This window comes from Clupea harengus, chromosome 22, assembly GCF_900700415.2.
Source record: "Clupea harengus chromosome 22, Ch_v2.0.2, whole genome shotgun sequence".
Lineage (NCBI taxonomy): Eukaryota > Metazoa > Chordata > Actinopteri > Clupeiformes > Clupeidae > Clupea > Clupea harengus.
Genome location: NC_045173.1, coordinates 150,273 through 166,049, shown reverse-complemented (window position 1 = coordinate 166,049; position 15,777 = coordinate 150,273). Strand labels below are relative to the sequence as shown.

At 40.3% G+C, this 15,777-nt stretch overlaps 1 protein-coding gene across 3 annotated transcripts in view; it reads right to left on the bottom strand.

The window, feature by feature from the left end:
• Positions 1 to 3,368: 3,368 nt before the first annotated feature.
• Positions 3,369 to 15,777, bottom strand: part of slc44a5a (solute carrier family 44 member 5a) — a 42,193-nt gene continuing 29,784 nt past the window's right edge. For 2 of the 3 annotated variants that reach the window (XM_031559219.1, XM_031559221.2), the window contains exons 8-22: positions 15,492 to 15,615; positions 15,199 to 15,282; positions 14,965 to 15,077; positions 14,608 to 14,739; positions 14,262 to 14,361; positions 13,782 to 13,874; positions 13,153 to 13,240; positions 12,471 to 12,733; positions 12,116 to 12,210; positions 10,222 to 10,325; positions 9,765 to 9,838; positions 9,608 to 9,678; positions 7,482 to 7,570; positions 7,208 to 7,292; positions 6,151 to 6,386 (exon numbers count right to left, since the gene is read on the bottom strand). In XM_031559219.1, coding sequence (XP_031415079.1) covers positions 6,274 to 6,386; positions 7,208 to 7,292; positions 7,482 to 7,570; positions 9,608 to 9,678; positions 9,765 to 9,838; positions 10,222 to 10,325; positions 12,116 to 12,210; positions 12,471 to 12,733; positions 13,153 to 13,240; positions 13,782 to 13,874; positions 14,262 to 14,361; positions 14,608 to 14,739; positions 14,965 to 15,077; positions 15,199 to 15,282; positions 15,492 to 15,615 — 1,628 coding nt within the window. In that variant the 3' untranslated portion in view covers positions 6,151 to 6,273. Of the gene's footprint in view, positions 4,196 to 6,150; positions 6,387 to 7,207; positions 7,293 to 7,481; positions 7,571 to 9,607; positions 9,679 to 9,764; positions 9,839 to 10,221; positions 10,326 to 12,115; positions 12,211 to 12,470; positions 12,734 to 13,152; positions 13,241 to 13,781; positions 13,875 to 14,261; positions 14,362 to 14,607; positions 14,740 to 14,964; positions 15,078 to 15,198; positions 15,283 to 15,491; positions 15,616 to 15,777 lie in introns of those variants that run through there. The other variant, XM_031559222.2, reaches the window with a different exon arrangement.

Below are 15,777 nucleotides of genomic sequence, written 5' to 3'. Positions count from 1 at the left end.
ATGGCCCCTCTTCAAACCAGACTGGTTAGTGTCTACCACACACACACAGCAGCCTTTGGAGGATGCTGGTCTCATTCAGCACTGATAAATGGAGGGATTTCTACCAGTTACTTACATTTCATTAGTTATTACTTCTTGTATTTCATAATAGTGTACACACATACTCAAAAGTATTCGTTTTTCAAGTCAAAGGCCCCAAATTTCACTGATGGGCAGCACAGCTGGCAAAGTATGCCACGCATGACCTAAAGCTAATCTAATTACTTTGCTAATTTCATGACATGATAAAACATTATTTTGCTACTTTCGTGACTAACTCCTGAGCTCTGGGTGAAAGTTTATAAGGTTCATTGTGGTTGGCTGTTTATAAGGTATGGCCAAATCATTGTGATTGGCTGATATCATTGCCAAATCCACTAATTACTCTAAATGACAAGTCTGTTAGGGGACCCAGATATTCAAGCACATATACAGTACATATGATGCAAAACATGCATTAAACACACATACATACTTGATTAAAGTCAGAGTTTCATATTTCCCTATCATGACACACACTTCACACCTTGCCACTATTTCTAAATATGCCATTACTCCCATTTAACATTTCAGATATATTGTTGTTTGTAGAACTCCCTTTTTGACCATCCATTGAATCCAGAGTCCACAATTGGCAAAAGGTTGTTGATATTTGAGCTCAAAAATCAATCATATTACACCCCTCCCTTCTGGCGTTCCTGATGCAATGTGTTGGAATTGTTTATGGCTTGGTCCAAGTCACTATGTATCCCATGTACACAACCAGGGCCCTGTTCATCGTACGTGGTTCAGTTAAGTCGATCAAATGTCCCATTAGCCAGTTTAAATGAATGCAATGATTGAGGACAGGCTATCTTGGTTCGTCCAAGGCTGATCCGCGCTCAAACAATGTCGTTAATTCGAACCAGACTTTCTGACGGTACAATGGCTACTAAACTCAAAGAAAGAGCCTCTTTTTTTCTCCGCTGGCGAAGAATACAAGACCATAATCAAAGCAAAATCCAACACCGCCACCGCTGCGAGAGCTAGACAAAAAGCTGTGTATGGGGCTGTGTATGGGGGATATCTATGCATGTATATATTTTGACAAGTGTGACAGTGGTACAGGGGGTAAAAGGGTTGTTTAGAGGAGTTGTTTAGTAGTTGCAAGGTTGCTAGTTCGATTCTCCTTACCAAGTGTATTTTTACATTTCCTTGTAAGTCGCTTTGAATAAAAGCTTCTGCTAAATGACTAAATGTAAATGTATTAATAAGAAATTCAACAAATTGAAGCAGTGAAAAGAAATTGTTTTTTATTTCTCTCTATTCTTATCATGTCCACCTTAATCATTTTCTACAATAATGTTACGCTATGGTGTACTAATAACACTGTCATATAATTATGAGTGGTTTGTTCTCCGCATCGCCGACACTACAAAAATGTTCCACTCACAAAAAAGCGAAAGGTTATGCATAGAGTCTGTGAGACAGTCAATGCTCGGCTGCAGCGTGTGGTGTTTGCAATAAATGGCTCGAGAAGGTCTTGTAAATAAATGATTCCTTGATGGCTGAATCGGTAGCGCTCATACAATAACTCATCATGATGGAATAACGGATCTTGGCGATCGTGAAGAACTCTCTCCCTATGAAACGCTAATCTATCTAATATCGCTCCGTCGCCAATGGGATCTCTGAGGAAGGGAGCTGCCATTTTTTTCCGGGGGAGTGGCAAGCTTATCCAGCTAACTAAAGCTGTTAGCCTGCGCTGGAGCAGGTTCAAGTTTATTGATGTGTTGCTATGGTAATTTAGCCAAAGTTGCTTCGACGAACCGAAAAGAGGGACTTATGTTATCTCATCCTGAAAATGATCTCGGTAACTCGCTAAACGAGGTACGACGAACAGGGCCCTGGACTGTGTTTAAGCATTTGAGTGGTTTTCAGTGCAAACACTGAAGGGGACTGTGTTTAAGCATCTGAACAGACAGCTAGAGGACAGGGGGTTGCAGTTCACTGAATACGACAACAAGCTTGTTGGATTAGTAGCAAAGGTTCTAAGGCATGGATTTACACTTCAGAATGAACTTGGCAAACTCAGAAAACTTGAGCTAGGTCATAAGTATGCAAATATCAAAATGGAACTGAAATTGATCACATTCGGGAATTCAACAGAGCCCAGGTATAACCAACATTTAAATAGACATCACTAGTTTCTCTAATATGAACAATAACCCTGATTACCTTCTGCTGTTTGTCGTACTTTCATAAGATGGTTCTGAAGCGTGACTGGTCTAGACTAGGCAGGAAAGTGCAGTTATCCCCGTTTTTGGTAGACCAGCCTTTACGTTCTTCTTGTCAAGCTGTTAAATCGGAGAAAAACAAATAGAGGGATTGAGATATTTCTGCTAGATGTTGATAGGGTATTTTCAGTTGTTGCAAGAGTGGTTACAAATGTTAGTGTAGGTCAGGGGTTCTCAAACTTTTGCAAGCTGGGCCCCCCCCCAAAGCTGGTTAGGGGTAGTTGTAGTTAATTAATGATTATCATACTAATAATAAGTGTTATTATTGCTATCATTAGGATACTGTTATTATTATGGGCCTCTTGTGATCTTTACAAAAAAAATCCTACAGGTCTGTCAATGTGAGACATGAGCCTGCTTTGCCCTGCAAAGGTCCTCAAATCTTGGGGCAATGATTGACAAACATATCCTCAGATCATCCTCGTTGCGGTATTTAGTTTTGAGCTCAGTCAGTCTTGAAAAGCCTGCCTGGCACAAATATGTCGACGCGAAAAGGAGGAACATTTTTAAGGCTATGTCGCAAAGCTGATCATTGCTACCCAGAATGACGAAAGAGAGGGAGATGCTTAAGTCTACTGTCACTCTTCAAATGCTCTTTCATGTCTATTGACAGCTCGTCTGCTGAGCAGAGAATAAATCCCGAACTCAGGGGAATGAACGGTAGTCCTCTTTGAAATAGGACCCAAACTGATTTCGGATATTATCTGATATTATCTGATCTGATATTCGGCGTGATACAGTGTCATTTGACATAGTACACGTCTTGCGCGGCCGGCAAAATCAGTGTTTCGGCAATTGTATGGGATTTGCCAAGCTTAGCAATTCTATGAGCAACTACATACGATGCCTCCAGACACTGCTTGGAGATGGTGGTTTGTTGTTGCTGGAGGCCATCACGTTTATGTTTAAAGAAGTCCACAGGCTTCTTTTTCTGACTTTTACGAATCAGAAACTTGTCCATGTTGTGTTTGTTTGCTGATACAGTGTGTGTGAAGTTAATAAAGTTCTAATTTCAACGTTGTGTTCTTGTATGTGTGACACAGAGTACAGCAGTCAAGTAAATATGATATTTATTAGATGAATGGGAAATAAGTAAATAATAATAAAATAATATTATAACATTATGAAAATCCATGTGAAAGACATGATATGAGTAGAGTTCATCATCACACCGACCATGACACCATTGTCAACCATATATATTATTATAAGTGTGTGAGTTAAGGTGTTATGTGTATTAGAAGTGTACAATAGGTAATCTGTCAGTCTAGCATGGAATTACAATGTTGCATTCCTTGTGGATGCAATTTTTTTAAATGTGTATTACCAATTTATATCATGGCCTTTAAAATGTGGCACAAGTACTGGGCAATGTATCAATTGTACATGACATCAAAACACCAAAAGTTGGTTCCCTTTTTGATTTTGCGTTTTTTAAATTGTAGGCGAGGCAAAAATCAGCCACAATACAGCCTACTCCATCTGAAATGTTTCAAAGTGATCCATTTTCTGCACAATTGTTGTTGCATCATTTTCAAACATTTTAAACAGACAGATGCTATAGATTTGCAGCACATAAACAAACATGCAAACAGTAGCTTCTGCAGCAATAGCCTACATGAATAACATCTTGTTATTAAACACTTTTCGTGTAATAGCATCCGTGAGCATTTAGAATTAAGAATAATTTTGTTCACTTTGGACTTGAATCCAATATAACTGGTTTGTCTGATGCCATTTTCATGTTGCAGAACGAGGTTCTAGTCGTGAAGAGTTCTTCCCATGCCTCTTCTTCATACGCTTGTGTAGGATCCTCCTGAGAGAGCTGCTGCTGTAGAGGGGTTGTGCTTGACTGCCATCATTCTTCTCTAGGTCTAGTACTGGCATGAAGACAACACGTACAGCATATACATTAATGGCATGAAGACAACACGTACAGCATATACATTACTGGCATGAAGACAACACGTACAGCATATACATTAATGGCATGCATTTCCATTGATGCAGTTGGGACTCAACACTGCATTTCTTTCAGACTTCAGCTAAATTCTCGTTGCATCTTGGTAGCTATTAGTAAAAGGATACTTTAAGCAGAAAAAGTCTCTAGGCCTATCCCAGGATTTGTAATGGCCGAGTGAAAAATCACTGTCTACATGCCAAAGACACGTACATTGATGACAGCAGGAAGTAATTCAATAATCAGATGGAGCCATTTTATTAGGATAAAAAGAACAAGAACACTTGTTTGTCTTCATTGTTATGGAATTACAAAAATACAAATACATCCACAACAAAAATACATAAAAACATGACATTATAAAATGGCAGTATCCCAAGGGTTTAACACAGTGTTATTACACTGAAATGGCTTTCACACTTTAAGCCTCACACATTTACAGTGGAAACTGTCTCTCAAAAGTTGCTCAGTGTGTACAGTTCTGTTGGCCTGATGGTGAAACTGTTGTTGCACATAACAAACCAGGAGCCTCTATGAGCTTCAAATCTTGTGGTGTATATGAAGTATGTGGTGTGGTGATTCTGATAGTAAAGTTAGTTAGTTAATCTTGTGGTGTATATGAAGTATGTGGTGTGGTGATTCTGATAGTAAAGTTAGTTAGTTAGTCTTGTGGTGTATATGAAGTATGTGGTGTGGTGATTCTGATAGTAAAGTTAGTTAGTTAGTCTTGTGGTGTATATGAAGTATGTGGTGTGGTGATTCTGATAGTAAAGTTAGTTAGTTAATCTTGTGGTGTATATGAAGTATGTGGTGTGGTGATTCTGATAGTAAAGTTAGTTAGTTAGTCTTGTGGTGTATATGAAGTATGTGGTGTGGTGATTCTGTTAGTAAAGTTAGTTAGTTAATCTTGTGGTGTATATGAAGTATGTGGTGTGGTGATTCTGATAGTAAAGTTAGTTAGTTAGTCTTGTGGTGTATATGAAGTATGTGGTGTGGTGATTCTGTTAGTAAAGTTAGTTAGTTAATCTTGTGGTGTATATGAAGTATGTGGTGTGGTGATTCTGATAGTAAAGTTAGTTAGTAACCATTTTGAGTGAACAGAGACACCACTCCATGTACAGCATATAATCTCACTAATTGGAAACGCATCTGGGCAGGGAAACATTTACATCAATGACATAAAAATATAGTTACCAAATCAATCGGTTGAATTCCACATTACCCCCTTAATGACTTAAACCCCTGATGCCTTTGCCCCAGCGACAGGGCTTAGAATGGCACCTAGTTATGATCACAAATGCCTGTTCAAATCAAATGAACAAACTCCTTTTTGTACATTCAGACTGTTCAAAATACATTTACACCAAATTAAGTGATTCGTATAATTCTTTTGTCAGAGCTGTGCATAATGATACATTTATGGCTGTAAATGTAATAATCAAAATCTAGATACCAGAGATACTTTCTCTGGAAATGATTCTCCACAGTCTCCGATCATTCATTCAGGGTAAATCACCGATAGCCAGTTTGGCTGAATCCTGCTGTGTTAAAAGCCTACATGTTTTAAAGATGAACCTTTGTGCATGCAACAGTTCTCCGGGTGATCTGGGTCCAACAGACAATTCCTGTTCTCTTATTTCAGTCCCATATATAGTTTGCAGTGGAAGGATGCAGCTGCCATGCTGGTTTAGTGCATAAGGAGTATCAGCATCAGAAGTGAATCTTTGCCATGCTGTTTTACAGGAAAAACATGCAAAAACAGAACATTCTCCTGTCCGTCAGTGACCGAGACGGACGGTTCACTTGGTCCCCGGGCGCTGAGAAGCTGCCCATTGCTTGTGGCAATAAAAGAACTGACTGAAGTCAGCCTTGTTTGTTTGTTGTCTGTTTGTTTTGTTTGTTGTTTGTTTAGTGCATAAGGAGTATCAGCATCAGAAGTGAATCCTTTCGCTTTCGCTGGACTGTATGTTTGTTGCATATGACATCAGCCATGTGAGACTAGTCTTTGAATTTCTGAGGACCGTACTGAGGATTTCCCAGAATGCTGTGGAGCCCGGGGGACATAAAGAACGGCTTCTCAGAGGTCCCGTCATGGCGCTCTAAGTCCTCGCCTACAGAGAGGGCGGCGTGCGGAAAGAAGAAGAAGAAGGAATATTATGAAGAGCAAGAACAGCTTAAAACATGAGAATGAGAAAGGTGAAACAGAATATTAGCAGTGCTATAATCAATCATGCACTGCCTGCTTGAGGAGGCAAAACATGTGCTATTGAGCTGCTGGTGGTGGATGTGTGGGGGCTGTGTGTGTGTGTGTGCGTGTGTGTTTGTGTGTGTGTGGGGGCTGCCTCTTTACTCATGACTGGTTTTGGTCTTCAACACTGAACCACATGAGAACTACTTGAAATATCCTGAATGTCCTAGAGACTGAAGAAACTGTCCATCATCGTATAAAGCCCGCCTTGACAATTTGATTGGTACGGCAATGTCTGTCCGCAGATAATTTCTCCTCAATGGAGTAATGCCAGACCGAACTTCCCAACCAAAAAATGTGTGGGCGGGGCTAGGTTCGGTCTGGTATCCAGGCTATGAATGTCCTAGAGACTGAAGAAACTAGATGTGAATTTGATATTACTGCTAAAGGAGTACTGTGGGTGGATTCTTTTTAAACATATGTACAGATTGTGTAGTGCGTTGTTTATCATGAAAATAATCCAGCGCTACGTTCATGTAAATGGGGACCAAATAGAGTTACATATGTTTTGAATGCAAAATATCACTTATGTCCTGATGTAAAACCAGTTATGTGAGCGTATTTGGAAAGCAAAGTAAACAGAGAAAATGTCATGACAGGCAGGTGGGAAGATTCATCTGACAATTGCATGCAAATGCTAGCCCAGACGGTGGTGGTCGTGATGCGTTATTGAACATGACTCACAGAAACAAAGAAACAGGGTGTCCACACACATTCCATAGACACTGAAGAATCCGTGAGCAATCAAGTAGGATCCCAATATCACCGTCTGTGACAGAAGAAGAAAACAGAGAGCAGAGTGTGTGTATTGTATACAAGAAACAATGAGGAAAGAAAACTGATTAGGTAGCATTGCCAACAGCGGTATCCAATAATAATTGATTAGGTAGCATTGCCAACAGAGGTATCCAATAATAATTGATTATTTATTTATATTTATATATTTATATAGCATTACCAACAGAGGTATCCAATAATAATTCAAGACCGGTACTTCTTCTTGAATGATGGGTATTTTATGTGTGAAGAAAAGGAAAGCAAGGATACCTATAACATAAATAAAGAGAAACATTATTATGGTGCAGCATGGTCTTATTAGGAAGCCTCCCGGTGGGACACAAGACGAGGGGAAAGCAGAAGAGACATAACGACTGAGAAATGTACTGTATTCAAATAGATAGATAGATAGATAGATGGATACTTTATTAATCCCGAGGGAAATTTAGGTCATCCAGTAGCTTATACACATACACAAATACACATATACACTTATACACCTCACCGACATACATACATAAATCACATATACAGTGCCCTCCGCAATTATTGGCACCCCTAGTGAATATGAGCAAAACAGGCTATAAAAAAATATGTCTTTGCTGTTTATCCTCTTGGTCTTTCACTCAAAATATTCACAAAAATCTTACATTTTCATTGAAGTAAAACTATTGAAAGAAAAAAAAACTGTTGACATTAAATAAATATTTTTCCCCAAAACATGTGTGCCACAATTATTGGCACCCCTTAATTTAATGTTTTGTGCAGCCTCCCTTTGCCAGGATAACAGCTCGGAGTCTTCTCCTATAATGCGTGATGAGGTTGGTGAACACATGGCACAGGATCTGAGACCATTCCTACATGCAGTATCTCTCCAGATCCTTCAGATTCTGAGGTCAACGTTTGTAGACTCGGCTTCAGCTCATCCCACAGATTTTCTATGGGGTTTAGGTCGGGGGACTGTGATGGCCATGGCAAAACCTTTATTCTGCGGTCGGTGAACCATTTTTGTGTTGGTTTTGAGGTGTGCTTCGGATCATTGACCTGCTGGAAGGTCCAACCACAGCCCATTTTAAGCTTACTGGAGGGGGCTGTTAGGTTTTCATTTAATATCTGCTGGTATTTGATGGAGTCCATGATACCATGTACCCTAACAAGATGTCCAGGGCCTTTGGAAGAAAAACAGCCCCACAACATCAAAGATCCGCCACCATACTTCACATTGGGTATGGGGGTCTTTTCTGTATGGCTATGTTTCTGTCTACGCCAAAACCACCTTTGATGTTTGTTGCCAAAAAGCTTTATTTTGGTCTCATCTGACCATATAACTCGGCCCCATTGAAAGTCTGACTTACATTTGGCAAACTGTAGGCGCTTTAGTTTGTAGTTGATTGACAGCAGAGGCTTTTTTCTGGCAACCCTCCAAAACAACTTGTGGTGATGTAGGTGGCGTCTGATGGTAGTTTTGGAGACTTTCTGACCCCAAGACTCAACTCACCTCTACAATTCTCCAGCTGTGATCCTTGGAGATTCTTTTTCCAGTCGAACCATCCTCCTCACGGTGCGTGGGGTCAATGTACACATACGTCCGCTTCCAGGCTGATTCTTAACATCTCCTGTCGCTTTAAACTTCTTAATTATTTCCATGATAGTGGAAATGGGTATTTTCAACTCTTTAGAGATTTTCTTGTGTCCATTTCTTGATTTGTGCAGCTCCACAACTTTCTGTCGCACATCGTCACTGTGTTCTTGGGTCTTTCCCATAGTGATGAATGACTAATGGAATTTGGCCTGTGTCACCTCATATTTGTACGCCAGTGGAACAGGAAGTCATGGTTGACCTCTTAAGACTTCCTTATCAAACAGGTGAACTTAAAAATGTAAAAAATGACTGTAAATATACTTCAGTTAGATTTTAATTATAAGATTTGTCTAGGGGTGCCAATAATTGTGGCACACATGTTTTGGGGAAAAATATTTATTTAATGTCAACAGTTTTTTTTTCTTTCAATAATTTTACTTCAATGAAAAGGTAAGATTTTTGTGAATATTCTGAGTGAAAGACCAAGAGGATAAACAGCAAAGACATATTTTTTATAGCCTGTTTTGCTCATATTCACTAAGGGTGCCAATAATTGCGGAGGGCACTGTACATACACATAGGGAGAACATATTCACACAGAGTGTTTCCAGATGCAGGAAAGGGTCTGACCCTATTGTACAGAGTGCAATGATTTTGACAGTGTCGGTGTCCAGGAGGAAAGTGAAAAGTGAAAAGAACAATGCAGAACAACAACAGACACTCACCCATACTCCCTGCTATTAAAAATTTTCCCAAGAAGAGAAGAAAGTCCGTCACTTTGTCTAGTACTGCCACCCTGCAGAAAGATGACATGTCTAAGACAGACAGCATAACCACTGAGTGTTGTTCCCATGTCCCTGTGAATGTCTCTCCCAGGCTTACCTCACCACATTTCTCATCAGTAGGTAGAAAGCGTCACGTGCTGAAGTGCAGAAGTTTGTTCCATATATTGCAATCTAGAGAGAAAACATTGGTTGTCATCAAAGATTGTTGCCACACATAAAACGTTTAAGATTGTCTAAGCCTAGCAGCAACCGTGGCAAGGCAGGCTATTCATTCTTAAATGAATGAATTCTTATATTCTCAAGGGCTCTGTACTTTGTGATGCTTGCTATACGTAAACACAGGGATGTGCCACAAGACTGGGCTTGCGTCTCTGTTTATATACATATAAACACACCATGGTGTAAGCATTGTTCATATACATGTAAACACACCATGATGTAAACATTGTTCATATACATGTAAACACACCATGATGTAAACATGTAAACACACCATGAGGTAAGCATTGTTCATATACATGTAAAAACACCATGATGTAAACATGTAAACACACCATGATGTAAGCATTGCGGTTCATGAAACGGAGGAACCGCTCCAGGCACCAGAAACAGCACTTAAGGCAACACAGCAAGAACCGGGCCACCATGTTATTGACTCCTGGGGAGAGGTGTATGAACAGTGAGAATCACACACACACACACACACACACACACACACACACACACACACACACACACACACACACACACACACACACAGAAACACACAGAAACACACACACACACACACACACACACCACACACACACACAAACAGAAACACACACAAACACACACACAGAAACACACACAGAAACACACACAGAGGCACACACACACAGAAACACACACACAGAAACACACACACACACACACACACAGAAACACACACACACACACACACACACACACACACACACACACACACACACACACACACAGAAACACACACACACACACACACACACACACAGAAACACACACACACACACACACACACACACACACACACACAGAAACACACACAGAAACACACACAGAAACACACACACACACACACACACACCAAAGAGCACAAATATCTAAATTTGAGGTACTATTAAAGGACAAATGTCCATGATTCAGTTTTGCGAAAGGTCGTTGATATTTCAGCTCAACAGCCACCCAAATTACACCCCTCCCTTCCGAGCTCCTGAAGCACCGTGTCGATTGGCTGGGATTGATCATAGCTTGGTCCGAGCTACTATATTTGTTTCCCATTGACAGAGCCAGGAGTGTGTACAAACACCAGAGCTTTTTTTAGAGCAAACATTGAATGGACAGCTAGAGGACCACATGGAGCATTTATCTGAATTTGACAAAAAGTGTGTGGGTTTAGATTTGTGGACTCTACCTTTAAATGTTTTTAAAATATACTTAAAGCCTTAAAGTACTTAATATGACTGCATGGATATTGATTAATACAATTCTATAACTTCATTTAAAGGTACAGTTCGCAATTCTATACATGCTTTGTCAAATGTAGTGATTTGCTCGTCACAGTCCTCTAGCTGTTGTAAGATAAATTCAGTTTAGGTATGAATTTATTAACATTTTATTTCTATTAACAATGTATGCCCATTTAACCAGTATAACTAAAAAGGCAGTTGGAAAACAGGTTTCAGACAGAGGGGCCTAAGATAACATTCAAAGCACATGCTTTCAAGTTTAGGATGACCAGTGACATAAATTCCAAGGTCATAGGGCAGCCTGAGCAGGAGACAGATGAGATAGGGAAACTATCTGTAGGAAGGGAGTGGAGATTCATAGAAACTTAATTGTCAGGCCAGAAATTACGACTGAAACATGCAAGTCACAGAGAGGCGTATACGTGTGGGGCCCAGAAAGTACCATCAGTGAAGATTGGACTTATAAACCAATTGTGATCACATGTAACATTCAGAACGCGTTCTCCAGCCGTGGGTGACAGAGCTATTGTGAGCTCTGCATCTCCGACTGAATCTTGTCCAATCCTTAAACCAGTAAACTCAACTGTATCAAACCAATTGCTACGTTTGGCGGTCCATTACTCTGATTTCTCTGTAAACCAACACGCAGTTCATTTTAACTTAACACTGTCCATTCTGTGTCCACACTCTTTGAACACAGTCCTGGCTCGGAGTCTTAATCCCGCCCACATACTGTTCCGGCCAATAAACTAAAGGCCTCAGGAGCACGGAAGGATGGGGTGTCATTTGATTTGCTGTTGAGCTAAAATATCAACACACTTTCACCAGAATTGTGTACTAAAAGTATGTGAACTACAACTGAACTAATAGATGAATCAAACAGGCAGGCGGACAGTGGAACTTGGTTAATAGGACTAAAATGATCCAAACGAACTGGCCTCTCTGTCCTGCCATTACTCACCCTTCAGTCTCTGTTCCAAATATTCCAGTATGATGCGGACAAACTGAACTACAGCTAAGATGAGGGAGCCAAAGGCCAGTGACCCTGTATGATACCTGCAGTGAGACAGACAGACAGACAGCCACAAACACAAACATTCTCTACAGCTCAATACAATCTCAATTAATATATGGTCTTGAACTGAATTTATGTAGCCCTGTGGCGTTATGTAAAAAATATTGATGATGTTCTATGATTGTCAGAGCTGACTCTCGTATTTCACACGATGACATCATATCATCAGCATTCATTCAGCATTTAATAATAATTCTTTATAAGATTATAAGAAGTGAGATGGAACATGTGTTTACTTTACCTAAGGGCCCTGGCAAACGAGCTGAACACTGGGCAAGAAGGGATGTCTGCAGGCTTTCTCTGGGCCCAGTAGAATGAGGCAAAGGCTCCAGCAATAGTGCACTGGCCCAAGGCAACAGTAAAGTTTACCAGCCACAAGAAAATGAGAAGATTGCTCAGCTGCAGGACAAAGATATAGCGATGGTATATATTTTCTCCTCCATAGAAGGCGAACGTGCATTGGGAGCCAGGGCATAACTGAGTAATGTTGGTGCTATTGAAGTTCTGTCAAAGAGAGAAAGGAAAATAAGGCAGCATAGCAGAAAAGTTATCGGATATACAGACACGTCAAGGAAAGTTATCGGATATACAGACACGTCTAGGAAAGTTATCGGATATACAGACACGTCTAGGAAAGTTATCGGATATACACACACGTCTAGGAAAGTTATCGGATATACACACACGTCTAGGAAAGTTATCGGATATACAGACACGTCTAGGAAAGTTATCGGATATACAGACACGTCTAGAAATGTTATCGGATATACAGACACGTCAAGGAAAGTTATCGGATATACAGACACGTCTAGGAAAGTTATCGGATTTACAGACACGTCTAGGAAAGTTATCGGCTATAAAGACACGTCTAGGAAAATGCAGCAGGACTATTTCCATATATAGTTGACAGGGAAAGGACTAACCTCTGGGTCACAAGTACGATTAGCATACAAGCAGTTAGGCTGTGATGACATCACTTTGTAGACTGGTTCTGCAGATGAGGCTAAAAAGCTGTGTCAGACTAATTAAGGCTATTTACACAGATACATGTTTTTGATATAAAAAGTGAGATTCCACAAAATCACCTACCTAAAAACACACATCAGCTAGAAATGCTAACTCAACATATTTCTACAATATTGCGATATCCTTCAGATATTAAATATGATATAGACTGTACTGCAATGCTCATAATAGGGGGTCAAATGTTATGAAAGAATGTAGAATTCCAAAGTCAAAACACACTGAAATCAGTCCGCCTCAGCAAATTCATGTACATTTTCAGTGAGCTATTCCGTTAACCAAGTTCGTTGGACACTATTTGAGTAATTCAAATGGTTAGCTTTTCAGTTAGGTTGGTGTGACGCTTGTGCCTGTGATTCATGACGCCATTATATATAAACAGCGACATATCACATTCAGAACTATCCAGGGAACTCACATAAGGCACACCTATTACTTGTTAATCTGGTGGTGTGACCAGTAGTGATTACTCATACAACTCTAAATATTCTCATGGATCCCGAAGCTGGTTGTTGTTGATGGAGGATACACGGCGGTCACAGCCCAGTAGGAGATACACACTGCCAGCAGACAGAATGTGACGATGGGGTAGAAGAGAGATGACATCATGTAGCTGATTGCCCTGCAAACAAATTGACAAGAGCAGAATCAGGAATTCACACCTCATCATTATGATCTCATCATTCATTTGGAATTCATTCGTAAGGCTTCATAATTCATTTGTAATTCATTCGTGAGGCTTCATAATTCATTTGTAATTCATTCGTAAGGCTTCATAATTCATTTGTCATGTCATGTAGGATTAGGGATCTGGATTTCCACTGACATCCTTTTACTGGTGCCAGGTTCATGTTCAAATCCATTTTTGAAATATATGTAAAAATAAACATTATGCCAAAGACAACTGAAAAGCTGCCAAAGGCATGTTAAGTGAAGCATACTTACTGCCAAAGGTATGTTAAGTGAAGCATACTTACTGCCAGAGGTATGTTAAGTGAAGCATACTTACTTGCTGCCCTCCTGGAGTAGGGCGATGGCAATCTGGACCCTGTTCCGCAGGAAGATCAGGGTCACAACGACGAAGGATTCAATGACACCCAGGGATATCACTTAGAGAATCAAAGGCAAGATTGACCAAACTACTGTGTCGTTGTGAAATTCATATGGTAAAAGGTTCAAACGAAAAAAGTCACCATATCAGAACTGTGCAGACAACGCTGATTAGAAAGATCACGGTGCCTAGTCATGGATCCTTCAAGTGTCCTGGGCACAGAGTGACAAGGCCATACCCGGACAGCAAGCTAAGTATTTATACAAAGTTAAAGCTGTTAAAAAAAAAATATGCGTTTCCTTACAGAAGACTAGCCATGTCTGCCTGAGCTGTAGGTAGACATGGAGATCTGTCTGAAAGCCGATGTCTGAGATGGCCACGTCTGCTCCAGGATGATCACTCAGCAGGGAGAGCTCCCTGTAACAGTGCCAGATCCCTTTGAATACAGAGAGAACTCAATGAGTTATTACACACACACACACACACACACACACACACACACACACACACACACACACACACACACACACACACACACACACACACACACACACACACACACACACACACACACACACACACACACACACACACACACACACACACAGGTCTATTCTGATCAATTCTATACAGGAGCCAGAGCGAGCGCACCACTACCCACCATAAGCCACCATGGCTATGACACTGAGGATGACCAGCCAGAGGAGGAGCCTGGCAGTGAATCGCAGCAACAGAATGAAGATCAGACTGACCACCAGTGCGATGACCAGACCTCTGTTCAAATATACATTTCATTTTAGAATATATTGTATATTGTTCACTAGACTGTCTGTCAAACAAAGTATTGCTTCTAAAAACACCTTTGTTAGTTGAACATCAGTTGTACATGTCTTACATTAAGATCCAGCACCAGGACCTGGCGTAGTCCTCAACTATTTTGATCCCCACGTCTTTGCTATCAAGTAGATTGGTAAGCCCCCTGCGCAGAGAGTTAGAGTGAGAAGGTCACATTTCGTGCATGTGGCAAATAACATTTACCAAAATATCAGGGTATTTATATTGTAGTTATATGTATTTATATATTATGAGTATATGTCTGTCTATTAAAATATATTTGTGTATATCCAAAACAGTATACAAATGAGTTTCTTAATTAATCAAAACTATTTTTCTTTAAGGTGGACACACTTAGCTGCATCTTTAAGTTCGGTCACAGTCCTTGCTTTTTCCGGGGAGTCTCGGAAGGCGGTTCTGTTGCCAATTGTTAGTGTTCCATTCTTGGTAATGAAGTCTGGAAAGCAGCGCTGTAGAACTGAATCACACATCACACATTATCTGAGAGAGGTCCACATTAGTCATTGAACTGGATCACATATCACATTATCTGTGAGAGGTCCACATTAGTCATTGAACTGTATCACATTATCAGAGAGAGGTCCACATTAGTCATTGAACTGGATCACATATCACATTA